This window comes from Sturnus vulgaris, chromosome 9, assembly GCF_052056855.1.
Source record: "Sturnus vulgaris isolate bStuVul1 chromosome 9, bStuVul1.hap1, whole genome shotgun sequence".
In the NCBI taxonomy this organism is placed as follows: Eukaryota; Metazoa; Chordata; class Aves; order Passeriformes; family Sturnidae; genus Sturnus; species Sturnus vulgaris.
Window position 1 is genome coordinate 16,020,763 of NC_142251.1, and position 27,969 is coordinate 16,048,731.

Genomic DNA, 27,969 nt, shown 5'->3' on the forward strand with positions numbered 1-27,969 from the left:
ACATTGTATTAAATACATTTCTTGTTCAAAAAATTCAATAATACACATCAATATTTCTGAAAGAACTGTACAAGCCAGTGAGAAAATACTTTCTATAGCAAGTCTTCATTGTTTCCTTTTAAAGTGGATTCTAGAAAGATCTCTGATGTGTCAGTAAGAATCATAAAGATAAGAATTACGGACAGAATGCAGATATGAAATGGGACAGATACACTATTTGCATATAATTACCATATGTATTGTGTTATGTATATAATCATTGTGTATGTTCATAGAAAATGAAAGAGTAAGAGCTAATTGAAGAGAACCAATTTCATAGAACAAACTAGAACACTCTACTTGGATGTAGAAATACTCTGACAAGGCCAGAACAAAACAGCAAAATTAAGAAACAAGTCTTAGCAATTATTTTAGATCCTAAATAAGACGCACAAAGAATTAAACACTCAATTTCTTTTTTACTTTTTTTTCTATTCTTCTTAAGAATTCTCGAGGTCTCAAAATGCAGTCCTCTGGCAGAGAGGACATCTGCAAGCATGCACTGGAGGGCAGCAGATCCCAATGTCTGCTGTGTCATGAGCTGCTTCAGAAAGGGAAAAAAAGAACCTTTAGCCTACCATTGGCCTTTTGTTCTATTGATGCACGCGTTTTTCAGAGACTTGTGTACAAAGCAGACGTCATGGGCTAATCCATGAACTGTGATATTTACCAGTCTTCATCCTGTCTACTCTAGGCCCATGATACAGATAGCTGAAGGGATGTTGGTAAGATTCTCCTGATTCATCCTCACATGGTGAAACAAGCACTGCTTGACTTCTTGCCCTAAGTGATGCTCAGTGTTTACCAGATGAGCAGAGACAGTCAAGAATACAGGAGGTTTGGAATCTTGTCAGCTCCAACTGGCACCGACATTTCCTATCTTGCAAGATTGTGAAACAGTTGGTGAAACAGAATCATTAGAGCATGTGAGTTAATAGGATCCACTGCAGTTTAACTAACATGGCAAAAACAGTAGTATCTGCTCTTTTAGTTACAATTCTGTAGCCTCTGGTTTGGTTTTAATTTCAACTGAAGTAATATGAAAAACATTTAAGAGGTCCAACTTTTGCAACAATCAAAGTCTGCTGCAGTAGTGTACAACTATGAAAATTATAGTTGCTACTTATGTGCAGAAGTAATTTTTCAAATTCTTCCCCCCAAAATGACTTTTTTTTTTTTTTTAATGTAATGGTATTTGTGCTTTAAGCAAGAAATCCTCACTTTGTGTATCAGTCAGATGGCTTTGAAGGAGGCCTGTCTCATTAGTGTTAGAGAAACTGAGTAAGCAGTCCAGCCTTCTTACGATTTGAGCAGTGTGAAGGTCCAAATATTCTGTTTCAAAGATCACTAACTAAAAAGAATTTTACCAGTTCCAGCACTGCAGGGAAAACAGGAACACTGAGCCTAATGACTAAATACATTGTCTGATGAACACAGTATTCAACAGTTTTCATAAAATTAAATCAATCCTGAAACCCAGGGCTCAGCTAAAATAAATTCAATAAATTCAGGTTTGGTGAGGCATTTGCTTTTTTAGATTTATCTTTCATACGTAAAAACAATAGATATTTCTGTATTTAAAGGTAACTTTGCCATCATCCGAATTTAACTTTTCTGACCTTTTTTAAGCACCCCAAGTATCTTGTACTGAGGTTCAGTTTAGAAGCATCTCGTTCATTTTGTAAGTGCTTAATAATACCTCCTCAATTTATGATAAAAGTCTACGATGGCAGCTTAACACATTCTTATTCATTAGAAGTAAGAAACAGTGCATTTTTAGTCTAATTTCTTTTAATATAATCCAGCTCTATTTTTTTTAATAGGAAAGGAGGTCAGGAATTTCTACACTTCAAAACTGATTAGTGAGGCAGTTAAATTGAATAGGACAAAATTACTTGGCAGAATTTGGATGCCCAAGTACACTGTTAACAGTCCATAAAAAATTAGCTGACTTCAGCTGTGTTTTGTCCACCAGAGTTTTCTACCCTAGCTGCAGTAGCTAAGACTCTAATAAGACTGTATCTTGGTCAAATCAAAGTAGAGATGAAAAACATAAAATTTAAATCAGCTTTCCCTTGGCATATAGCCAATGCTTTCCAAACTGGTATTATACAAGTCATACGTAAAACCTTATATGTAGCAGTTCCAAAAGGCAATATGTGTTGTAATTTCTTTTTTATATGAATTTAAGGCCCTAAAGATTTTTTTCATCAACAAGAAAAAACATTTAACTGAAGCAATATAGAAGTCTTTGTCACTGACTTGTTTACTAACAAGAAATGGACAAAAGCCTATTTTTCTCATTACAAAATCAACTGGACAGTAGATGAGAGAATCTCTTTGCACACAATTCCTCTTGGTACATGCCTCTATTCCTTTGCTCCCTCAGAATTGCACAGCTACGCCTTTCAAGTCCTGCTTTTCAAGCAAAAGCACAGAAAGGCATGCTGGTGTCTGCAGCAGCTCGGTGTCCTGACCTCATGCCTGTGCAGGACACCCACACAGCTCTCAGCCATGGATAATTTGGAGTCTCGGGTGGGAGGGACCATCCTCACCCCCAGCCCATGGCCCTGCTGCCACTTCACAATCTGCCACGTTGTGGCTGTAAGCCCTGCTCAAGAAAGAGTGTGAATCTTGTCTGCTGCAAATCTTTATTTGAGGACGTGAGGAATGAGTGTGCCATCTTGAAAAGAATGCATGATAATGTCGATAAAGAAATACAGCCCAAATATCTGCCAAGCTCAACTTTATTCCTAAAGGCATCTGGATTGAAGAAGAGGATGTGACTCTCTGCTCCCACACAGTGTGACTAACACTGGATTGTGTAAAGGAAGTCTAGGAAGCTGGAAATACTTTGGTGAGAATTTCCCATACTACTCAGAGTATGGAGTATCAAACAAATGCACAGGATTTTTCAGTCATTTGGGGTGAGCTGTATGACTCATGTCTGACTACATTGTTTTGTGATTAAGCATTCCAAATATGTGCCAAGGAACTCCCCATAACAGGTTGTGCTATAAGCATTTATTTTGATTCTCATTAAAAAATAATGAGTTTTCTTTTCTTTCCTGGTAGGCTGCACTGTTATAATTTGCTTATCAGATAGTAGTTATTGTATAAGCTTGGCACTGTTTTAAAAAAGGCACCATGGCCAATTAATGTGATCCTGGAATTCAAATTATACTTGCTTTATTGCTTCTAAAGATCTAATCTTAGAAGGTGCTGAGAGGACTACAATTTTAAATGACCTCATACATTTTTAATGAAAGTATGAGAAAGAAAATTGAATGCAACTGCAGAGTGAAGCAGGTGTTTGAAAGCTCTAGCATTTCTTAGCAGTATCCACAAGCGATTAATTTATTAGGTTATTTTTCATACCACCAATGGTTATTTTATGTCTATGCATCTTTGACTTCTTTATAAAATTAAATATTTTTATGTTGTGACGGTTTGTGGGCAAAATTAGCTTCCCCCCCCCCCCCCGTAGAATCATGCCATTAATAATAACAAAAGAGGGTATGACAATGGAAGTATTTTCTGACAAATTCCAGAGGTACCTTCCTTGTAATTAAATTGAGGTAAAGATGCCTTGTTATAACAGACCTTCTTGTCTTATTTTTCCCATGCTCTCTTGAAACCATAAAACGAGTTTCTGTTGAGATGTAGTGTCATTTTTTTCTTATGGGTTCCTCAAGTTAGCAGAAAGTGATTCTGTGACATTTTTTCTGACAGGAGCTTTAAATAGTAAAGAACTGATGTGTACGCTGTGAGTGTTCTCTGGAGGGATATTGGGAATAGTTTTTTCAGATAAATCATTGACCAACCTCAAAATACACAGAAAGAAAGCATAAAGTTGTCCCCAGACAAGTGCTGAATTCAAGAAATTCAAGATTTTTCAAGAGTGCTGAGCAAACAGAAGCAGGCATAAATGAAATATTTACTAGGTGTAAATTTCTCACCCCTGCAAGATGAATGAAATGTAAAAAATAAGATTGCATGAAAGAAAGAGGCCTAGGACAGTTGAGAGAAACCAGGATGTGCATAAGAATACACTGAAGTGTATTTCTGCAGAAAATTATGTGATGTGTTTCAAGTGCTAGATTCTTAATTACCTTTTTTATGACTTGTACTTGCAATACTAGAATTGTGCAGTGGAGTCAAAGCATTTGTGAGCAATAGGAGTGAGTAGTATTTGAATCCCAAAGCACTAATTTTCTTTTTATTATTGTTTGTTAATAGCGTTCTAGCAGACACACAGCAATTATTAGCAATTCAGTATTAAGTGTCAAATGTGAGCTGATAATGCCTGTAGGGCTACTAGAGCCAAGAAACATTTATTTTGTGTTGAAAGGTCTTGGAAGACAAATAATCATTTTATGCTGTCCACCTTAGAAGTTCCTTGGAAAGTCTCAGACAGAGACTTTACAATTAATCAACAAGATGCAAGGATCACCAGGAGGCAAGAATGCAATACTATTGACATGACACAGAGAATCCCATTCTTCAGCATTAAAAAACAAGGTAATGTCTGGAAAACAACTTTCTTAGAAAAGCATTGCTTATGCCACCTTGTGTGGTTGAGTTTGCTTTTTTATTTGCTTTTCCTTTTGTTGTTACTCAGAGTACATCCTTAATCCTGACATTCTGGTTTCTTTATTAAGCCTTTTATTTCTTCTCCAAACTCTTTGAGAATATTTTTTTCATGCGAAATACTTCTCATATGATATTTTCTAACCAGACTTTGTGTGTGCTTAGCACCGGCTATGTTTTGAACACAGATCAAGAACCATTTAACTATTTCCTGTTTTATAATGGTGGCTTACTCCAATTAACCTCAGTATGCCTTTCAGCACTCTTACCTCTTCTACCTTTCAATACTGAGTACCGCCTTGATCCAATCTTTTGACATTTCTTCTGTGGAACAGAAGAAGTCTCTGTTTCTCTGTCCGCCTTTTCAAAGTAAATTGTACTGATGGGAGAATTTTGTTTTAGAATTATATCTGGATTTACTATTCCCCTTCTTCTATCTTCAGCTTATTCATCTTCTTCCTGTGTTTTGAAGTCCACCAAAAGCCTTCATTCAGCAGAGTATGTGAACAGAATCTTTGTTCAGCAAAATCCTTAATTATGTTTTTCAGTGGTGTACACAAATGAGTCAGGAGCACGTGTAGTACTGCACTGGGACCAGTTCCTGTCAATGTGAAGGGCAAGAATTAAGCACAGTCTTACTCCTGTCTCTGCAGTTCTCTCTCCCCTTCCTCCTAACACTGAGCCTCAGCTGAGGACAATATTCCAACCACTGAATGACTTGAAGGCAAGACAGTTGTATCTGAATACAGTAGCTTCCATCACCCCCCCCTGTAAAATGTCATATTCTGGTTATTGCTAGCAGTTTGGAACAGATGGCCAGGTAGGAAGTGTGCCACTCAATTAAAATTCACTGCAGCACCATTTTGGTCTTCACAGAGTCACAAGAGGTGCAGGCAATTCTTCTTAATTTTTCTTTTTTTTTTTTTTCTGCAGGGCCCCATGTATTTACACCGTATAAAGAAAAATGCCTGATGATTTGGGCAAAAGGTGTTTTTAAATATTGTTCTAATTTCATCTGCCATAAAACTGTTTTGGAGGGAATATGAAATGTCAGACTCTGAGACTCCCAATTTTCACATTATCTATGGCTTTGAGATACTCTTGTCTTGAGAAGTATATTGATGTGTCTGTCCAGTTAATACTGGATGAAATGTTTATAATGATCCTATTCATCTGATGAATTATTTTGAGTTTTGCTGGTTTCGTACAGTTCCGCGCAGTGTGGGAGGAGCAGGGGTCTTGGAGGGAGAGGCAGAGGGCGTGTGCGGGTCCCTGCAGGCGGGCAGAGCTGCGGCTGCCCGCAGATCCGGCAGAGGGAAGCGTTGTTCTAAAATACCGCCCCTGCAGGAGAGCTGCGCTGGTCACTGCGAGCCACGGTATTGCACCAGGAATGAATGATCTGCAGCGAAGGGAACATGTGATTTATAAATTGTCAGCAGAAAACAAAGAAGCTTTAGCAAATGCCAGAAAGAGCAAGTGAGATAATAATCAGGATGTGCCAGGGAATGAAATTAAATTATATGAATAACTAGGAACCTTACGTGTTTTTTATTCTCTTAAGGAGAATAAATGGTAGTATGGAGTTTTAGGAGTTAGAGTTGTGATCTGCTTGTTCATGCTTCACCTAAATATGCAGCTGTAACCTTTCATATCAAAAGACAGGATCTTCAGAATCAGATAGAAATACATTCGATGATCACAAGGCAAGTTGTCGTAGGGTGCTTTACAGAACTGGCTCAGCTTCAGATCCTGCTGCCAGCATGATCACCGGCGAAAATGCTGCTGCTCCTGCAACTTCAAGCACTGCTGGAGGGTTAAATGACAAGAGTAATATCATCTCTGCAATATTGAAAAGAATTTTCAATAGAAAATATTTCAAAGCGAAATTTTGACTGTATTACCCTTTTAAATATACAGCACTTTACTATGTAGCTTCCTGTTTCTTGCTACATGAGATTTCCCAAAATTGTACAAGTGAAAGGGTTGAAGCAGATGCTGTGGATACCCAATAGACACTGAGCATAACCCTTGAAATCATGATTTTTAATATATATATATTCAAAGTTGTGTTTGTGACATCTAAATAGCAAGTTAAAAAGATCAGGAGATGGCACGATGTGTGAAAGGAAGCTGAACTTTCACAGTATTGTGAAGCTGTTGTTTTTCAGTATCTTATAAATGGCTGCCACAAATAAATAGAATGGGTGTTGGAGCTTGAAGAGTATTTTCCAGATAATGTTGCTTGAAAAAGACTGGAAGAAATTAATCCTGACAAATAATTGTCACTAAGCTCACCTTAAAGACGAACTTGATCTGCTAGGTATACAGTGCATATCTGTACTGCTAAAACAGTGTTGGTTTTGAGTAAGATGTTAACAAAATATTTCCTTTGCTCAGAGATTGGTGTGGTTCGACTGATTGGTTGAGTCCTCTCCTTGTGCTTCTCCAGGAGCACAGTTCTCAGTACTCAATATCAGAGTAAAGAACTAAACTTAAATAATTGTGCTGCAATCTTCTGATTAAGCAATTTTGAACCTTAAGAACATTAACTTCCATGTTCTGACTTAATTCAATACTTTGATTCTTAGCACAAATACCTCTTGGTTTTATAATTTAGTCAAACATTAATTTGTCTTCCTAGCATATTGCTGACAGAAAGAAAATATGGCAGATCCTGGAGACAGACTTTTCCTTTTTGAGTTAGTAAAAAGCAAGATTATAAAACAAGATGTACTTTTATTTATTTTGCTCATGGACAGGCGAAATAGTCCCAGTAAAATAAATTAATTAAATAATTCCTCAGGGAAACCCTAATAGAGCAGAAATTTGTCTCGATGATACAGCCAGCTAAGGAGGCAGCAGGTCATGAGACAAAAGGGAATTGGCCTCCTGGGAAGAGGCTGGCCTGCTCTCTGCTGTTTACCAAACCTCACCAAGGACTTTTGGAGTGGTAATTGCAGACAATGCCACCATGTTGACATCTTTGTGGTGACAGTAGCTGTTTCTCTGAGGTTAGATTACTATCAACGTTTATCACCTTAAGTAGAAACTATCAGCCTAAAACAAATACATTCCCTGCTAGGCTACTGCTGTGACTGCAAACTAAAAAAACAAACGGTCTATTTATTTTTTTCAACACACCGTTTCATTGGTATTTCTACATGTCTGGATTAAAAGGTGAGGTTCCCTTTTGTTTTAATTAGTTTCACTTTTGGCTCCAGTGCTGCATTTTGTGCTTCCTCAAAAGTACGATATACGTTAATGTCTCCTTTAAATTGAAACTAACACTACTAGCTAAACGTGCACTGAATACACATTTGAAAACTGCGAATATAATTTGAAAATTGTTAAACTTTTGCAAAATTCAGTGTCTTTGCTATTTAAAATGAGGATGGTTTTGTACAGCTGCAGAGGAAAGGATTTTTGTGTTTCATGGAGGAAAAGCAATATCTTGAACGGTTCCTTTTCCCACGAAATTGATGACTGAACAGAGAATAAACATTACCATAGCACAGTCAGTGTAAGGAGTGCAATTATACAGTAAATGGAGCTTAGAATAGGTCTTTGCAATGTCGTTACTAATAATGAAAATATGTCAGGACAATTACTTGAATAGAGTGAGCTGTTTGCACGACGCAGAGGAGGGAGACAGAGCCCATTTGTCCCAGTTTTTGTAGAAATCTAGGTAGGAATCAAAATTTTCCTATAGGCTTTCATGCCTTTTCCCAGCAGAAGTGGCCTTTTCAGATATCTGGAGAAGGGAGCTGCACTGCCAACTGGAGAAAGAGGAGGTGAAATAGGAAAGCCAAATGAATTATGACTTTTAAAAAACATTATGTTTATTTGTGGACTTTATAATATCGGTATAAGATTTTCAGTGGAACTAAGAGCCACAGAAGAGTGTGGCCGCGCAGACTTCTGACTGTTCTTGTCAGAAAGGGTGGTGGGTGTTGGGTGTCCCTGGCCCCGGAAGGAGACCCCCGGTGCTGCAGGACATTCGCAGCGGCGGTGCCGCGCCTGGGGCGGGAGCTCATCCCGAGTGCACCCGCTCGGTACCGCTCCACAGCATCCCCAGCATCCCCAGCTCCGCTCCTTCCGCTCGCCCCCAGAGGGGCTCGGGGCCGCTCCGGGATCCGCACCCCGTCCCAGCCGAAGCCTCCGGTGGGATTAAATTGCCTTTCGCCAGTATCACTGTCTCTATTTTTATTTGCTAACGGCCGGCGACAATGGCTTTCTCACTTCCTCCACCTCTGCCAACGGCTCGGGTTATTTAAACGCCGGCACAGAAGGGGGCGGGGGTTGCTGCCTGCGGTCCGCGAGGGGCTCTAAGGCGGGCGGTCCCGGAGCTCCCCGCACGGTCGGTAGGGGCGGTCAGGAGGCTCCGCAGGTGAGCGGCGGGGCCGGGCCGGGGCCGGGCGCGTTGCTTTTGTCCGCCGCAGCTCCCCCGCCCCGGCCCGTCAGCGGCGCCGCCGGCCGGGCCCCATTGGCTGCGCGGGCGGTAACGTGACAGCGGCGGGGCCCGCCCCAGACGCGCCGGTTGGAGCCGGTGCCCCGCGCTGCGCCGCCGGCTGCCGCGCGGAAGGAGCGTGCGGACCCAGCGCCACTGTGCGGGCGGGCCGGGGGGCGGTGGCGGCGGCAGGTAAGGTAAGGGAGGGGCGGCTGCCGCTGACAGGTGCCTGCGGCCCCGGCGTGCGAGGGAGGCACGGGCGGAAGGAGGGGGAGCTGCACGGAGCGGGGCTTTTTGAGGGCAGCTCTCGCCGTCCCCGCTTTTCCCGGAGTTGCCCCTCTGCTGGCTGAGCAGGAGGGCGCTGCCGTCCCGCGGGGTGCCCGGCGCCGCTCGTTGGGCGGCCCGGTGAGCCTGCGCGGCGGCCGCCCCTTCCCTCAGCGGCGCCTGGCAGCGGGGCCGCTCACCTGCCGTGGCCCCGCGGGCCGGCCGGGGCTGAGAGGGACCGGCCACGGGGCGCCCCGCGGGTCTGTGGCCGCCCCCGGCCCGCGGGCGGACCTGGGCGAAAACCGCTCCGTGGTTTGCGTAACCGATATCTGCGCCTGTCCTCGGGTGACCCGGGCGCTACAGGTCGCCTGGGGCCGCTCTCCTCCGCCCCTCTGCCCGGCCGGGCGGCAGCTGCCACCCTTCGGCCTCGGGCGGGCAGGCGGCACCTGCCCTCGAGCAAGTGGCAGGCGGGAGCCTCGTCCCAGCCTCCCCGCAAGGGAGAAAAGAGTTAACTCAGCACTGAGGCCTGACAGTCCTGCCTGTGGAACAAGAAGCGTCCTATTTGCCGTTGTCTTCCTTTCTCTTGTCTGGCCATGTGTTTCTCGTTCCGGCTGGTCAGGGATCTTGGGGCAGCCTCTCTTTGCGCCCTGACTGAGTTGCGCAAGTGGTATCAGGCTGACTTTGTGCCCGTGTGCTCAGGGGTGAAACTGGGGCAGCTTCCTGGCTTTGGGTCAGAATTTGGCCGTAGTGACTGCTGCAGTTGACCAGTTATGTAGGAGTGATTAAAGTGGACTTCCCTAAAGCTTAATTTTATGTTAAGAATGTAATTAATTATGCTCATAAGGTGAATGAACTGTGTTTGAATTGGCCCCTCAGTTCTTGAACAAGCTAGAAGCTATGTAGTCTCTTATGGTTTCAAGTATTTATGTGATATATTCTGCTGACTCCCAGCTTTTTTTGTCTGTTTGGTGAAAGGATAAGGTAAGGCATCAATTATTTCAGGTGTCTTGGAATTTTTTCTTAAGTACCTTCCTAGCAGGTAGGGCAACAGATTAGGCCTTACTGATCCATCTTGTTTAACCTAGACTTTCAAGAGAGCAGTGAAGCCCATGAGGTTTAAATAGTGAAATCTTACAGTACTTGTAGAATTTATCAAGTACTGGCCGTCTATATTGTACATGTTTTCTTCAGTATCCATGTAGCTCAGATGACAGTGTGAAGAATAGAAGAGGTAATTTTTCTTCACTATCTGTGGCCCTGAGCAGTGCAAAGGACATTAAATCAAATAAGAGTGGAAACCAGACTGATTATGGCAGAGAAGCAGTAGCTAATGTATGATACAGGGGGGATTTTTTAAAAGGGTTTTCTTGAATGCTTAAAGCATTTTGTTGTAGCCATAGAACAAATATTTATCAGAGAGTTTTACATTAGCATATATTATTCTACTGAATTTTGCGTTCGCATAATGCAATTGACTTATAACTTCAGTAGGATTCATGTAACTCTTAGAAATTGCGCAACATTAACTCGCTAGTTCCCTTACACTTTTGAGAGAAGGGAGTTGCTGGTCTGGCTTGTATTTGTTTCCCCTTTCAGGGAAACATGATTTTTATGGGGAGAAAATTGTCTTTTGTTTATTGAAAGTTACTAATACAGCTGTTGTTTTAAGTTAATGAAAGCATGTTGAATAATTTTTAAAGAGGGACCAACAGTGCTAAAGAAACATCCATCATTATTTCAGCATTATAAAATGAACCTTTTAGAGCAGTAGGTCACTGTCAAATAAGTATTTTTCTAAGAAGTTTCTGAAGGGGATTGGAGGGGGAAATCTTGTTTTGCTTTAGCTGCTGCTGTGCCTGCTCTGCCTGATGTACTACAGGTAGTAAAAGAGACCGTGGCACTAATAATACTACTTCAGCTTACAATACCTACTGCTAAAGCCATAGAGCTTTAGTCAGCTAGGATTAGAAATGGATGTTTCATGTGACTAAGGGGATAAGGTGGGGTTTATATGGGTCTCTGTATGCCTATCCAAATGTTTCATGCTGCTCTCTGTATTCTAAGCACTAACCTGTGGGCTATATTTATTCTTAGGCATCCTTGTAACAGCTGTTCAGCTGTTGTCTTGTAAATAATATTATTCTGCCAGTTGCTTTTGCAGTTACTCTTTTGAAAGATAAGTTAGCAGTCTGTTCTGTGGTTATGAAGCTATTTGGTTCAGATATCACGAGTAGCCATGTAGAAGGCTGAGAAATGTAAAGTGGAATTAATCTTCTAATATTTACATATGCCGTCTTTAATTAAAGTTAGAGTTTTACCAGACTTGGTGAGCGGGCTTCACTTTATTGTACTTATGCTTGGGTTTGGGGATTATTTTCCCCAAGAGTTCTTAGTCTGCTACAAATGAGTTCTAGATTTAATTTTTGGCTAGTTGAAATCAAAATGTAATTCACTGTTGAACTGAAGGGTCATAATACTTAAGAATAGTTTCCCCAGCTATTTTATTTAAACTTGTTAATATGAAAAGGCTGTGCTTTGTTGTGGTGTAGTGCCTTGAAAGGAAGGTAGGCAGATGATGCAGCTCTCAGTAAAGCTGTTACAAATGCAGTTCAAGGGACAGTGCTGACATACTCTCTTCTGATATGCACCTGGGAAGATTCTGGGGTCTTTCAGCAATCAGAAGTGAATTGTGGAGAACTTCTGGTGGACTATTTTCAGTTTAATTCTCATCGTTGCTGTGTTTCAAAATAATGTATTTGCACACACTGAAATAAATTATATGACTGCATTTCCATCTTCAGGGCTCAGCCTTAAGTGTGTTTGGATGCTGTAAACTGGAATGCAATTTCTTATACTGAAATTGAGAATTTAGTTGACTGAGAAACTAAAGGGATTAAAAATGCTGGTAAGGGGTGCAGTGATACTAATAAGAATATGGTAGTAACACAATCTATGTGCTACTAATTGTGAGTAGAATTTAGACATTGTTACAAACACTTTGTTTCTTTGTGAGATAGTTTGAATTCTGATTTTAGTTAGTAAAGTTTCAGTTTTGTGGCACAACAGCTATAAAACCAGGGTCATGTAGTTTACTCAGGCTTAATTAAAATGACATTGATTTTTAGAGCTCTTATTTCAAACCCCAGAAAATGTAACCCCATATTTCCCAGACATTATTGCCTTGGTTTTCTGGGGAAAATACCAGTATTCTGTGAGTATTTCACAGTATTTCACAATTCAGGTTGTGAAATATTTATTTAGCTACTTTCTGGTAGCTAAATAAATCATCTGCATCCAAATATGAGAATCTACCGAGCTGAAATTTAGTAATAGCACATTGTGATTTTAATGCTAAAGTATTAGTCCTTTGAACTGATTTTTCCATCTGATTGAAAGCAAAATCTTGGTGTGCATTTGTTGTGTAATCAAAAATATTTGAAGAAGGGAGGGAATTTGAAAATTTTTAACTAAAAACTGTTAGTTTCCAGCCTGTGTTTAAATTAATCACAAGATAAACTTTAATTTCCAACCTACGCCAATGCAAGTGTGAAACTGATTGTTCCTTTTCCAGTGCCTTTTCCAAGTAAATGCTTTTTATTAAACATTAATGTTGTTTAAATACTAACTTTGCAGTGACACTGACTACAAAGTTGGGAAAATTATTACTTAATTGAAGTGAGATGGGGTATGTCAATACTCAAGTGCTTTACTGAACAGGATTTAAAAGCAGTGTCTGCTTTGCTTCAAATTATTATTCAGTTTCTTACAAGTATGGGGGTTAGAGGATTTTTACTTCGAAGTTCTTAATTGATTCAGGTGATGATAAAACCTTGACACTTGTTTTTGTAGTTCTTAACTTGCCTTCCTACCAAAGTGTGTTTCTGATAATACTGCTATCTGAAAAACCTTACCCGCTGTTGGGTCTCTTCAGACAGCTTACTCAAAAAAAGGAATTTTTGCACGGTTGGAGACTTGCACAGCACACTTGGGTTTGATGGAAGTACAACTCATGAACATAGATCCTAAGCTAACTTTGTGTTTGTTCAGGAAACAAAGCAGGATTACTGTGGATTTACTGTAGAATTCAAGTCTGATCACTTGTTTGTGGTTCTGAAACTTGGCATTGTTCTAGGAGATGCTTCTGATAGGCACCACACGGCTTTCAGCTCTCCTGACCCCATGCACATGTGCAGCTCTGAACTGTGCATTAATGTTTAGGCATGCAGTTTGTACATACACTGCCACGCTGTGTGTGCAATGTGAAATTTGTCTTTCAGTCCGTTTGTTTTATTAAAAGAAGATGTAGCTGGTTGCTTTGTCCAATTAGTAAATACATAATGCAGAGTAATATGATTAGGAAGATACTGGAGAGGCTGGGGGAGTTGTGCAGCCAGATTGCACGCTGATGGAGGGTTGCTAAAGCCTGTTCAATTTCCATTTCAAGCAGGCTTGTATTTGTCTCCAGTCTGAAGTTTTTCCTTTTCTTACTTTGGGGTGGGGGATATTCTTTTAAAAGATAAAAAGATGGGTTTCAGGAGAGCTGGCATACAAAAAGTGTTTGCATCAGATATCAATTGGAAATTTATCAGTTCTAATTATTCTATTTTTACTGTTTAGACCACACATCTAGAATCAAGTGTTTCAGCTTGTCAGGCTGGCATTCACAAATAACTGTCTTTCCTGTTAAACAAGATGAGAACCTGCTGCTTCTAAAAGGAGATATGAGCCACTACTGAAAATCCAAATCAGCTTTCTGATGTCAGAACTAATAGAGTGAAATCAGATGTGTTTCTGTATTGCTGCCCTGATAATTACATTTTCCTAGATGCAATTAAGTTCTTGTCTGTGGAAGTAACAATATTCCCTTCTAGAAAGTTCTCCATTAATCTTATGCAGCTTCAGGAAAACTAAGAGACTATTTTTGACGATTCTTAAATCTTGTAGCTATATTTGTACATGGTAATAATTATCTTGCAGAGACAGAATACATTTGGTATATATTTTTTGTAACCTCAGTTGCTGTTTCCATTTTCAACATCTGCGATCCCGAGAGAAAACGGCTTGGTCTTAGCAGTCTATAAATGTTGAAAAAAACTTCAGTATACTTTTTTGGCCAAATGTTGAAATTTTAATTTATTGTACTAGAAAACCATTCATATTTTAGAAACATCAGAATTATTCTAGATAGAATGAGGGCTACCAATTAGTATTTCTAAGATCAGACTGAGATGATAACTGTCTGACAACTATTAGAAAAGGAATAGCATGTATTTCCAGCTCTCAGAACCAAACAGAAGCTTAGTACCATCCAAAACAGCTAAATACCCAGTAAGAAATTACTACTGTATAATATTCCTCATTTAAATAATTTTTAGAGAATAGCGGAAATATTACCATGATTTTATAGTTGAGAAGTTTGAGTTGGAAAGGAATAAAATTACTTGCAATTCAGCTGTCAGAAGTAAGTTATTAACAGGTTAAGTATGGGTATTGTATTGGAAAACAGTGAGCTAGGAAATAAATATAGAATGGAGGTTCTCAGTAACTATAACCACTGGATTTCAGTATTCTGCTCTCTGCAGAAGTGGTATGAAAAATGTTGGCACTTTCCATCTTTGTCTAAATGCAGTGTGGTTGAATTCCTTATTCCTTTATTTAGAAGCAACAAATCAGAAAATGAACGTGCTTTAGTTAATACCTGAGTACATGTGGTATTACATTACCATGTAACAAATAATGTTTATAGCCTAGTTAGAGCAACATGATATCTTATGGATGACAAAATTTACCAAATGCTTACCTGACTTCTTAAGTAGGATTTGTAGTGAGTATACTTTATTCTACTGTGACAGCAGCACTCTTGATGGTGCTTGAGAAATTAATTCAGAACTGCTCCAGGTTTGTGGACATATTCCTAAATTCTTCCTTCTGAGAATATTCTCTTTCTTTGGACTGGTTTCCAGTAGGGTTACTGAAGTTGTCTTGGCTGTTTCAAATTCTTTGGCCATTTATGATTTTATTGAGAAGGACAATGAAAATGGAAAGAGGTATATGAGCAATTCCTTGCCTTTTCCCAAAGAAAGAGGGTCTCTTGTTATATAATTCTAACTGTTTTGTTCTGCTGGGTCCTTTGTACTGTTACTGCTCTTGAAGACTGAAGATAGTAAGCTATAGTATAAATAAAGAATCTGCTTGTAGAAAAATCTGTAGTATTTTTAAGTTGTGAATATTATCTTGGGTTCTCTCTGCTTTGTTTTCTGATGTCCTGAGCATGGCAGCACAATGAATTGACATCGTATCTCTCTGACTTATGGAAACTAAAAGGATAAAAATTAATTTTCTATTGTAATACTTATCTTGTTATGCAAAATAAAATAGATACCATTGATGTTCATTCAGAATGCTGGAGGGGTACTCCTGATACCATTGTCTTATATTTACGTAGGCATATTTACCAGCATGAGAAACAAAACATGGTTACAAGAATAAAAAGGTATAATAAGCAAGCTTGAAAAATCTTATTTCCTGCCGTTGGAAGGTGTCTGACTGCATTAGCTGTGTTAGTACTGGGATGAAGGACTTGACACTGTTGTGTAAGATGGTTTCTGGGAGAGCTACCAAAGGTGCAGTTAAAGCATCTAGGCTGGGACTGATGAGGTTGCTTTTAGTGTCATCTTGCTTGTTTAGGAAAAAACAGATGAAGAGCAAGGAGACTTTTCATATTTAATGTTCCAAACTTGCTCCAAGGTTTGTTTGGAACTTGGAAGTAAAGACTGTAGTATCTTTAGAACTGAGTTACTGACTTTATAACCTAATTGGAGATGGGGGAACAACAAAGGAGGCCTGTTCTTCTGCATATCATTTGAGAGTCTAATCTGTGCCAATTCCCTGGTATCTTCCTTGACACATTTGGGCTGGAATGCTTGACAGCATGGCATGCCTGCAGTCATCTCTGGAGTTGTCTCCTGTGGCTTAAATTAGCATTAGCTGAGCACTGATGGACAATGTGCTTCTGTCCTAAGAAGGCAGAAACATTTCCAATACAATTCTCTCCCCTTCTCTCCACCCCTACTATATTCTTTTTTCTCTTGTGCTAGAAAGTCCCTTTCTTGAGTCTGCTTTCTTAAGTCACCAGTCCTTTGAGCATTGTTAGTCTTGCAGTTCTGATTTTGGTTTTGTTGCCTTTTTCTAATTGAGATGATAAGGCTCTTTAGGCATCCACATTAATTTTGTATGGGGATGATGCCCCTTTTTGCTGCAAGTATTTTCTTGGGTATTAGTAAAGGACAACCTTTGCTGCTCTGAGAGCTACATCATTGGGGACACATTCCTCCAATAATTTCCTTTTCAAAGTGGAATATGTGAAATATGCAGCTGCTTGAAGAAATGTAAATTAATGGAGCAAATAAGAGTGCTAGAGTTTCCAACGAACACAAATTAAATAAGTTATTAAATATTGTGATGAGACAAGGTAAGTATCAATTGTATGGTCAATACAAAGCACTGTCTTCTGAACAAATGCTTGCGTTAATATTTATTGCAGTCAGTATTTTAGAGGCTGATATGTCTCAAGTTTTAAGTTATAACCTTAATTTATATATTTTAAAAATGCATCTCTGAGTTTGAAAATAGTACTGAGACAGTAAATCTGTACAAAGCATTTCTTACTAGAAAAGCTCAGATTTGATTCAGAGTCCAGATTCTGCTCAGTTCATTAGGGATCTCAGAAAGCACCATGGCTACAAATGGAGCGAGAGGTTCTGGACAAGTAAACAGCTTGTTCTCAAAGAGATCAGTCATGTTGATGCAATCACATGAAAACAAAGCTGGTCTACCTTTCATTTGGCATTTATTTTTTTCATTTAAATGGGTTTTTTTTACCATTAGAAGTCTTATCTCTTTAACTCTGTAACATACTTGTTCAGAAACTTAGGTTTGTACTTACCTAGCAATTTTTCTACATTTTATTTTGTAGGGTTTTTGTGTAAAGTGTTTGTCATACCTATCTCCTTGGTTTTAAACTTGGGTTTAAACTGAATCTTTTTCTCACTAGTACAGGCCTCTCTAGGAGCCTGGGTTGTGACCTATTTCAGGTAGAACACAGTCCTTAATTTGAGGAGAGGGCAGGAGAAAAGTTCTTTTACTAATCAAAATATTTCTATCTAAATGTGAATTTGTATTTGAAATTGCTCTGTGGACTAGACTAGAATGAAATAAAAAGCACACAACGTAACTTTTAAATGCAAATCTTATAATGCAACTTCATTACAGAGTTTGATCTTCAAAACAGTTGGCTTGTTTTTACCCTCCTGTCTGCTATTGAGAATTAAGCTCAAGTAACTTCGTGCACTTGGGCAGACCTAACTGATGTGATCCATTCTCTATATAATTATGTCATTTTAAGTACTTAGGCAAGTGGAATGTTTGAATGTGGTCCCTCTCCCTAGTGAGTGTTTGAACAGTGACATATTTTACAACCAAAGTTTACCTGTTGACTGGCCTTCCTTGAATAGAGAAAAGGCTCAATACTTGGATAGCAGTGATATTTGATGAGAAGTTAATATGGTTTAAGGAAGACAATGGTCTTTTTTGGAGGCTGCAGGCATAGGAAGGAAATGCATAATGTAATGTATCTAATCCTGCACAGTCTGATTTCAATAAGTCTTGTGCTTGTAAAGCAAATCAAATTGGAGTAAAGCATATTTTCAATTTAGATTAGACTGTAACTTTACAAAGACTTTAGACTATATAAATTATTTTTCTTCCCTTAAGTGTACCAGTGAGAGAAAGAAGAGTGAAACTGCATTTAAGTTGTGGGGCTTTTTTCCACTCAAGCCCTTTTGTGTTGAACCTGGGAATATTCAAGCTTTTAGGTAGTTGAGGAAGCTGAGATATACTTGCCATGTTCTACTCTTGTTTTTCTCAGCTTCTTGAAGGTATGGTAGTGATACAGTTGCTTGATTTTAAGATTTTTTTTATCAATTTATGGGCTATGCTGTTAACTCTGAAGCAGTAGCAGAGAAGGGTAAATCTTGTAAAGTACAAATGTTAGTGTAGCTTAACTCACCAAATTTTAAACTATGTTTTCAATTTTTAATTTTTTTTCCCCAGAAATTACTTGGCTATATAGAGTCATGTAAGCCCTCCCCAGAGAGCAAAGACTGATTCTTAAGCATTGTAAGACTTTGCTGTTACTGTTCTACACCTAATGTTCAGCTGTCTTGAGAGCAGGAGTGTTTAAGAAAGGCAAAGGCCTCTAATCAGTCCAGGTACACATGGTTGAGATTGTCTGTGGTTGTAATTTGAGTGTTTGGAAGGACTTTAGGTCTTTGATTATTTGAGAGGTTGATATGGCAAACTTGTAATAATGGAAGTGTTGAAGATCCAGTGCTTGAGGAGTATGCAGTTTATTGTAGAGTGTGGGAATGTCTTGGATTTATTTTAACTACAAAAGGATAATCACTTATACACGTTTAATTGTCACCTGTGATCTTCAGAAGGAGCTGGAAAGAAGCTTTCTCTAATCCTGTTTGTGTTGTTCAGCATTCAATGCAACACAGATTCAAAACCACAGTCCCTATCAAAAAGGTCCTACAAGTCAATCTGTGTATGTACACAGGTGACCAAAGTACAGATTGTGAAAGAATTACTGCTTGAAAAAGGGAGAGGCAGTCATGTAAATGCTTCTGCTGAGAGTAAGTATGGCAGTATCATTGGTTATAGAGTCCCTTGCACCAGAACTCTTGCACTACCTCGCTGTTTGTTACTTACAGAATACTTAAGAAAGGATGCAGTAACATGCCAATAAGAGAAGTTTTTGCCAGGAAAGATCTGGTTTGGGTGATGAGTGTGTGTATGGGTAAAGTTTGTTTATTTTTGTTCCTTTGGGAATTTTCATGAGGGTTTTATTTGCAAGCCTCAAGCTGTGCATGTGAAACCACTAGCAGGTACTGGGAGTCTCATTGGGGAATCTCAAAACTGCCTATGAAACAAACCCTATGATGTGTTTAGTTTACTATCAAACTTAATTTTCTATCCTAAACTTGTGACGAAAAAGTGATATATTTAAACTAGCTAGAAGCTAAGCTGATACTATAATTCAGGAATTACTTTTGATAGAAAATTGATAAAACAGATACATTACTTAGTATGTCAGCATCTCCTTATCTAGGCTGAGAAGCAACTGCAAGAGTTTAAAGAGGAACTGCCTGAAAACTTGGTGTCTGTTTTTCTTTGGGAGGAAGGGAAAAAAAGTAAGACAGAGGGGCCACAGGAGTACCTGTCAAATAGTTATATAAAGCTTTAGTTGTATAAATCTATTTTGATTAAATTAGTATGTTAGAAACACCAGTTGAATACCCTTTAGGGAGGACAAGCAAGGTAACTGGCTTGCTGCAAATATATCCCTGACTAAATGTGCCTAAAATTCTGTAAGCAATAGCCAAATGACAGAGTAATGCAATGCTAAGTACCCTTTTGGCAGCTAGGGATGGTGGTGGGAGTCTGATGGTTATAGACAATATTTTTCAAAATGAGAGCCTTTTATTCACATTCTGGATATGTTTCTGTTGTTCTGATTTAATAAGTCGTGAAGTAACTAAAAATTATCTTGATAATAGTGATCTTTATTACTTTATTTTTCTGGCCTGTGTCTCTGTGTTGGTCTGGAGTAACTCTCCTGAAGTCATCATTTTGCCTGGGGCTAAGCTTCATTCTCTCTCCTTCTAAGAAAGATTGCCAATTGAGTTAGGCCACTTTGAAAAGCTTTTATGTCTTTGATATAGGTTGAGAGCTGCTGGAGATGAGGTTTATCAAACCCATTACAGTTCAGCATTATTCCATTTGATTAGTCACTCTTGGCATACAGATAGGATTTGAAAGAAAAATGTCTTCAGCAAAGTGATCATCAATAATTCACATGTTTATGTTACAATTGCATATACTGTGTACTCCTCTGATGGGAAGGTTTATTTCATAAACATAGACTTGTAATGGATACACGTTCTTCATTGGAAGACTTCAAAAAGTAGCCATTCACCAGACCAGATTTCAGGTATTTAAATACTTATTGTGACATTTGCTTTCTGCTAGAAAGTGATGTAAAACCACAGCAAGAATGTAGTCTTTTTTCTGGAATCTCTGATAGGGACTAACAGCTTTGCATTGCAAGGGAGAGAAGTGACAAAGCATTTTATAGAAACAGACCTGACAAAGTTACATGGTCAGCCTGGCCTTGAGTTCTCAATCTGTACAAAAACAAAACATTTTTTTTGTTAGCATTATGTCATTGGTTGAAAACGGTGTGTTGAATGATGCATATTCTCAAGTATACCAATATGATTTTTACAGAATTGGCTTAAGTTTCATTTTCTAGTCTCTTTTTTGGTATATTTTAGGGAATGTACTTTATCAAAGAGTGTTTACTGTTTTATTGTACTCTGAATTTTGTCCTTTGTACTGAACAAGCATGTCTTATTTCCCCAAGAATACTCCCATAAGCATTTAGTTCCATGAATCATCTTAAAATGTTAGTATCTCCCCAAGTCCCTGATGAGATTTACATGTTTGTCAGGAAAAGAATTGCTCCCATTCTCATTAGACCTTTCACACTATGTTAAGCTCTCAGCCAATTTAATGATAATTTTGACTTTTCAAATATTTTTTCTTTATTAGAAATTTGCTATTTTTACCTTTTGATCTTACTTTGTCACATCATTCAATATACTCATCTATTGGTGTGTTCTTTGCAGCTTTAATGGAGGTCCCAAGTCTTTCATTTTTATAACAAAGTTCAAGCAAGGTTTTAATTTGAGGTTGCAAGTGAAAAAAGTTTTTGATTTTCTTCTGTTTCCATTAAAATCAAGCATGTTTGGCTTGAGTCAAGATGTGATCCAGGTATTCTTTGCAGAATGAAAGCCTAAATTTGAATGGGTTTATTATCTCTTTGTGCTTTTATACCAACAAATTTATATTCAAACCACAAGAATTATATCAAAAGAACTCATTTTAAAGGCATTTGAGATGTGCTTTTGGAAGTTGGAGTGATTAAAGAAGTTGCTATTTTTCAGCTGTGTAGAGCATCTCAGCTGCAGAGCTTGTAACTTTATGTAAATGGAAAAACTGTTGTACTTAAATAGCTTTTAGTGCTTAGAAAGGGGACAATGAGAGAAGCCATTACTTTATCTCTACTTTAGGAAAAGCAACTTTCAGATCATGAACAAGTAAATAATTTGAAGGGGATGGCATCTTGTAGATCCTTAGATCTTTTTCTCATAGATGTTGGCTCTTTGAAATGCTGTTGTGGAAGGAGTAATGAGCTGCTATTCCAATACTCACAGATTTTGGAGTCCAAATATTTCACAATCTTATGACAATTTATTTTTCTTACAGGAGTGTATTGTAACCATCCAGTCCTTCTTCTGCTGCTTTCCCTTGGGTGGGCCTGGTAAGTTTTTGTACTCTATTATAAATAGCTTTGTCATTACAAGAAGGGTTAATTTATTTTCTGTCATTCTTTCCATTTGAATGTGGAGTAAGAATCAGGTTGAGCTATTGTTTGACTTTTTATAACAGTTTGTCAGCTCTGTTTAAAATTGAAATGTCCAGTACCAATATATTACAAACAAGAGCCCATGTGTGCCCAGGTGGCCAAGAAGGCCAATGGCATCTGTACCAAAGGCAGTGTGGCCAGGGGACCAGGGCAGTGATTGCCTCCCTGGGCTCAGCTCTGATGGGGCCACACCTCCAGTGCTGTGCCCAGCTCTGCGTGCCTCACTACAGGAAAGACACTGAGGGGCTGGAGTGAGCCCAGAGAAGGACAGTGGAGCAGGGGAAGGGTGTGGAGCACAGGTTCTGTGAGGAGCAGCTGGGGGAGCTCAGCCTGGAGAAAAGAAGGATCAGAGGGGAATTTATCAATCTCTACAATTGCCTGAAAGGAAGGTGTAGCCTGGTGGGGGTCAGTCTCCCAGGTAACAAGTTCATAGTTATTTGGGGGAAAAATATTATTTCCTTGTTGAAATAGGGCTTAGCTGTGGGCAGTTTCCCTGGGTGTTTGGGGATTTTTGTGTTGATGTGACTGCAGAACTTTAACTTTGCATTCTGCAAACAGTTGTGTATGAGCACAACTGTTCCATTTCATGTAGTTGTAGCAATGGAGAGCTTAATGGAGGCATAATGAGGCAGCAGTTCTAATGAAAGCTGAAATGTTTGTTCTTTATTTATTAATTAGGCATTAATTTATTAGCCATTAAATAAGTATATTCAATATTTTCTCCATCCAGAATGAAGACAAATGTAAAGATGGCATGTCCAAGGAATTTTAAAAGGTGTAGACCTCCTGACTGAGCAGTGCTGTTTTCTATTCTCTTTAATTAGTAAAGTAAGTATGAATCAAACCTATGCTTCTGGGAGTTAAATGTGTCATTTTTATATATATAACGATATTGAACAATAATATGTTGTGCCACCTTAATTTTAATTCTGCCAATACTCTTAATTGTCTTGATGGGAGAAGATGAGAATTATGTATAAGAATATGTAATACACAAGGGCTTTTTGAGAATTTGTGTACTATTATTGGGTAGAATTATTTAATCTGGTAGAAAGTTTTAAACTACAAGGGCTATCATGTTAATGTACCACTCTGATTTTGGAATTCTTCATAAATAAGAAATCACTCATGTAAGTTTATGATGGTAGTGAAGGACTGCTAATAATACATCAGCCACTTCTTTAACTTATACTTACTGCTTCTACTGGAGCAGTACCCAAATGTTTGGTTAAAATATACCTTCTCTCATGCTAGTTTCACTCTAGCTTTTTGCACTCCCAAGTACCTTTCCTTAAAATAAATCCATGAGATGATGGCTGGGGTCAGGTCTGAGAAGTTCTTGGGTCTTTTTGCTATGCTCTGGAGCCTAGGTCACATGTTACACATATTTAAAACTATGAAAACAGTAATAAACTTCAAGTATTTAATGGAGAGAGAAATTGTTTTTTAACAATTCTCTAAGAATGTCTTTTCTTCTCTTTTTTCCTCTACCAGCTGCTGTTCTCTCACAGGTGAAAGTCATGATCACGCTAACAGAACTCAAATGCTTAGCAGATGCCCAGTCATCCTACCACATACTGAAACCATGGTGGGATGTCTTCTGGTATTACCTCACCATGATAATGCTGCTAGTTGCTGTACTCGCTGGGGCTCTCCAGCTTACTCAAACCAGAGTATTGTGTTGTCTTCCTTGCAAGCTAGAATTTGACAATCATTGTGCTGTGCCTTGGGATTTAGTTAAAGCCAGCCTTAACATGTCAGCTAGCTCGACAGCACCGATAATCATCCCGCTTAAAATCCAGAATTATCTCCATCGGCAGCAGTATTCCTACATCGATGCAGTATGTTATGAGCGACAGCTTCACTGGTTTGCCAAGTTTTTTCCATACCTAGTGCTTTTGCATACCTTTATTTTTGCAGCTTGCAGTAATTTCTGGCTTTACTATCCTAGTACAAGTTCCAGGCTTGAGCACTTCGTGGCCGTTCTTCAGAAGTGTTTCGACTCTCCCTGGACAACGCGTGCCCTCTCAGAAACAGTTGCTGAGCAGTCTGCAAGGAAGTTGCCCATAGCCAAATCAAAAACAGTGATTTCATCACCTCAGAGCTCAGGAGACATAGGGGCCAGCAGACAGTCCCTGCCGTATTCACAACATGGCTTGGAAACAACTGGAAGAGAAAATTCAAGTGTTCTTGACAAAAAAGAAGGGGAACAAGCTAAAGCTATATTTGAAAAAGTGAAGAAATTCAGAGTACATGCCGAAGAAAAGGATGTTGTATACACAGTGTATATGAAACAGATTATAGTGAAAGTCTTTGTAGTCGTTGTGATAGTAATTTATGTCCCCTACTATTTATCATTTATTACACTGGAAATTGATTGTGTAGTTAATGTTCAAGCCTTTACAGGCTACAAAAGGTACCAGTGTGTTTATTCGCTAGCAGAAATTTTTAAAGTTTTAGCTTCATTTTATGTTGTTTTAGTGATCTTCTATGGATTAACTTGTACTTACAGTTTGTGGTGGATGTTAAGAAGTTCACTTAAGCAATACTCTTTTGAGAAGTTGAGAGAGAAAAGTAATTACACTGATATACCTGATGTGAAGAATGACTTTGCATTTATTCTTCACTTGGCAGATCAGTATGATCCTCTATATTCCCAACGATTCTCAATATTCCTGTCTGATTTGAGTGAAAATGAACTCAAACAGATAAATCTTAACAATGAATGGTCAGTGGAAAAACTGAAAAATAAACTTGTAAGAAACTCCCAAGACAAGACTGAACTTCACCTTTTCATGTTAAATGGTCTTCCAGACAGTGTCTTTGAACTGACAGAAATAGAAGTCCTAAGCCTGGAACTTATTCCTGAAGCCAAACTTCCTTCAGCTGTGACCCAGCTTGTCAATCTCAAAGAACTCAATGTTTATCATTCATCACTAACGATGGATTATCCAGCAGTCAGCTTTTTAGAAGAAAACCTGAAAACCTTGCGTTTGAAGTCTAGTGAGATGGGAAGAATTCCATTTTGGGTCTTTCATCTAAAAAACCTACAAGAATTGTGCTTAACAGGATATTTCATGCTAGATCATCACAACTCCATATACAATGATGGCTTTCAGGGGCTAAAAAATCTGAGATCAATTCACTTAAAAAACAACCTTTCCCGTATACCTCAAGTGATTACAGATCTTTTGCCTTCTTTACAACACTTGTCTATCAACAATGAGGGAAACAAACTGATAGTGCTAAATAACCTGAAGAAGCTGGTAAACCTGAGAACCTTGGAACTAATCTGCTGTGATTTAGAGCGCATTCCCCATTCCATTTTTACCCTAAACAATTTGCATGAAATTGACTTAAAAGAAAATAATCTCCGAACAGTGGAAGAAATAATTAGTTTCCAACATCTTAAGAATCTTTCTTGCTTAAAATTGTGGCACAACAGTATTTCATATGTCCCAGTGCAGATTGGTGCATTATCAAACCTGGAACAGTTGTATCTAAATTACAATAATATTAAGAATGTTCCATTGCAGCTATTTCTTTGTAGGAAGTTACACTATTTGGATCTTAGCTATAATAAACTGACCTCCATCCCTGAAGAAATCGGTTATCTGACCAACTTGCAGTACTTGGCTTTGACAAAAAACCATGTAAGTAAAACTTTGAATTACTACTCAAAAACAAAAATAGACTTGAGCTGTATTTCTTCTGGAATAGACTCTAACTTCTGTGGTGTTAATGATTAAAGTAAATCCAGAAAAAAATGCGCTTGTTTAATTGCTAGAACTTTGGTATAAGCAAAGCTCACATAATACTGAATAAGTACTATCCTGGTTTGTAGCAGCTTAAGGGTTTTGATCCAGACATGGTATGGGTTAGCATGGCTGCAGAAACAGATCTTCCCTTTCCCTGCAATTGTTAATCCTATGTAGTATTTAATGGAAGTGAACAGTGTTTAATGTTTACCTTAAAATATCAAACTGAAAGCTAAAGTGAATAAAGAGCTGGTTGATGAGCAGCTCAGGTGTATGACTGGGAAGAGGGAAGTAATTGGCTGGTAATCTCACAATCAGTGCTAAATTGTCTGGCTTGTTAGTGTGGGGCTCAAGCTTGTGACTTCTTTTGAGGTTTATAATTGTTTTCATTGGTAAGGCTGGTTTTAGAAGTTACCTGTCAGTAGAATGAGCCAGGATGACTGTACTGCACAGATAACTGCTTGGACAGGTTTCACAACACAGGAGCTGCTAATGTCTCTCCAGTCTGCTTATCCATTAAGTGATTTTTAGGAGTAGTGGGCTCTTCCTCTCACGTGCCACCTGCACATGTCTTTTCAGTTCTGTGTGCATGCATGGATGTGTTCCTCCTTCCAGGCTTGGCTTGTGCCAGGAGCTAAGCAGCTTTGTAAGAAAATAGAGATAATAAAACCATTGTAGTGCTCTCAAGCACTTGATCACATAATGATAGAGCAATTAGTCTTCCTTTTCCTTTCATATAAACTAAGAGGATTTTTTTACCCTAAAATAAAAAGAGTAAGTGTCAAAGCATGCAGCTGCACATAGGCTAACAACTTTTAATGTACTTTGTTTTTGTTCTTCTCTTTCCTTTTTCTAGATTGAAATGCTTCCTGATGGATTATTTCAATGCAAAAAGCTGCAATTCCTTCTTCTGGGAAATAACAGTCTGATGAATTTGTCCCCTTTTGTGGGTCAGCTACTGAATCTTGTTCAGTTAGAGCTCATTGGAAACTATCTTGAATCACTTCCGGCTGAACTGGAAGAATGTCAGCTCTTAAAGCGAAGTAATCTAATTGTAGAAGAAAGGTTGTTAAAAACACTTCCACCTCGTGTAAGAGAGCGTTTGCAGGCATGCTCAGATAAGTCCTAAATTTAAAATGAAACCGCATTGTTGCATTCTACAAGTCCTGCTTAATATCTCTCTAAAGATCCATATAGGTAGAGAGGAGTGAAGGAGAGCAGTTTATAAGTCAGTCTTGAACTTTAATGCATTGAACTGAGTTGATTGTATTGTAAAAGAAAAGTTTATTCAGATTCAAACACAAGATGCAGCCTTTTACAAGTAAACATGTTTGTGTTTTGGAACATGAATTATTGGTTAGGTTCTACTGATTGAAATAATTCAGCTAAATGTTTATGGTAGTATTGAAAAAGAAGAGATGATTGCCTGGCTATAGTTAGAGTGTAAATACTTTTTTCCTATGAGAATTTTTTCTGTTGATAGTGATGATTTAAAATAGTTTTATCTCCTGCCATATGAGGTCTAAGAACTGTATGGAATTAGTTTCTAAATATGAACTCTTCTCTAACTTAGGATGTATTAAATTAAGAGTTTAAACTATTTGAGCAGTTTAATTGCATGGGGTATACTGAAAGTAATTTTTCAACATAACTTAATTTTAAAAAGCTTTTGACAAGTACTAAGCATTAAATCTATAATTGTGGAAGATGCCATTTGAATCTTGCTATTAAATACCTAGGACTGGTTTCAGCATTTTGTCTTAAAAATAGTAAATACAAAATTAATTGTTGCCTAGAAATTGGGAGGAATCAGAAGAATCTGAAGTAGCTGTTGTGCACATGTTCTAGAGAACCAATCTTACATTACTGATCTTCGGAAGCAGTGATGGCAAACAGAAAACAGAATAGTTGCAAAGTTGTCTTCTGTATGTTGTGAGCATCCCAGGTGTTAGTGTAATGTATGTTGCTGATTAATATTTTTATAACTTGTCATTACTGACTGCCTCAGTGCAGCTTCTCCACACCCAGTTACTGGGGAGAGGATGAAGGAAATTTGAGGTTTGTATTAGATAGGGACAGTAGGACACAGATAAAACAAACTAAATAATCAGACAACTTATAAGCATTTGGGAGGAAAAGACAGGAAGCATTATAAGCTTTGCCTCTTCTAGGGATGTAATAATTTCATAAATCATAGTGGTGGGATAAGATCTTCTGCCATCCTTAATACTTGCAAAACTGGATGGAAATAAAATGTTTCCTGATTTCATTCTTCTGCTGTGCGCTGTTTTATTATATTTGAAGTTTTAATTCTCATGATG

General features: G+C 38.6%; 1 protein-coding gene across 3 annotated transcripts; it reads left to right on the plus strand.

The window, feature by feature from the left end:
• The first annotated feature begins 2,525 nt into the window (after positions 1-2,525).
• LRRC8B (leucine rich repeat containing 8 VRAC subunit B) lies at positions 2,526-27,917 on the plus strand. Of its 3 annotated transcripts, XM_088169940.1 has the most exons (6): positions 2,526-2,896; positions 4,432-4,560; positions 21,731-21,785; positions 22,621-22,718; positions 23,385-25,543; positions 26,505-27,917. In XM_088169940.1, exons 5-6 carry the CDS (start codon positions 23,411-23,413, stop codon positions 26,775-26,777), a joined length of 2,406 nt encoding a protein of 801 aa, XP_088026066.1. In that variant the 5' UTR covers positions 2,526-2,896; positions 4,432-4,560; positions 21,731-21,785; positions 22,621-22,718; positions 23,385-23,410; the 3' UTR covers positions 26,778-27,917. The 3 variants fall into 3 exon arrangements, with proteins under 3 accessions (XP_088026066.1, XP_088026067.1, XP_014739487.2); XM_088169941.1 differs by lacking the exons at positions 2,526-2,896; positions 4,432-4,560 and adding an exon at positions 9,156-9,273; XM_014884001.2 differs by lacking the exons at positions 2,526-2,896; positions 4,432-4,560 and adding an exon at positions 9,156-9,268.
• The last annotated feature ends 52 nt before the right edge of the window (positions 27,918-27,969 follow it).

Excerpts from the sequence above, each read along its gene's own strand:
- LRRC8B (XM_088169940.1), top strand. The coding sequence starts at position 23,411 with ATGATCACGCTAACAGAACTCAAATGCTTAGCAGATGCCCAGTCATCC. Across the intron at positions 25,544-26,504 it reads TGGCTTTGACAAAAAACCAT|ATTGAAATGCTTCCTGATGG; the intron begins GTAAGTAAAACT and ends TCCTTTTTCTAG.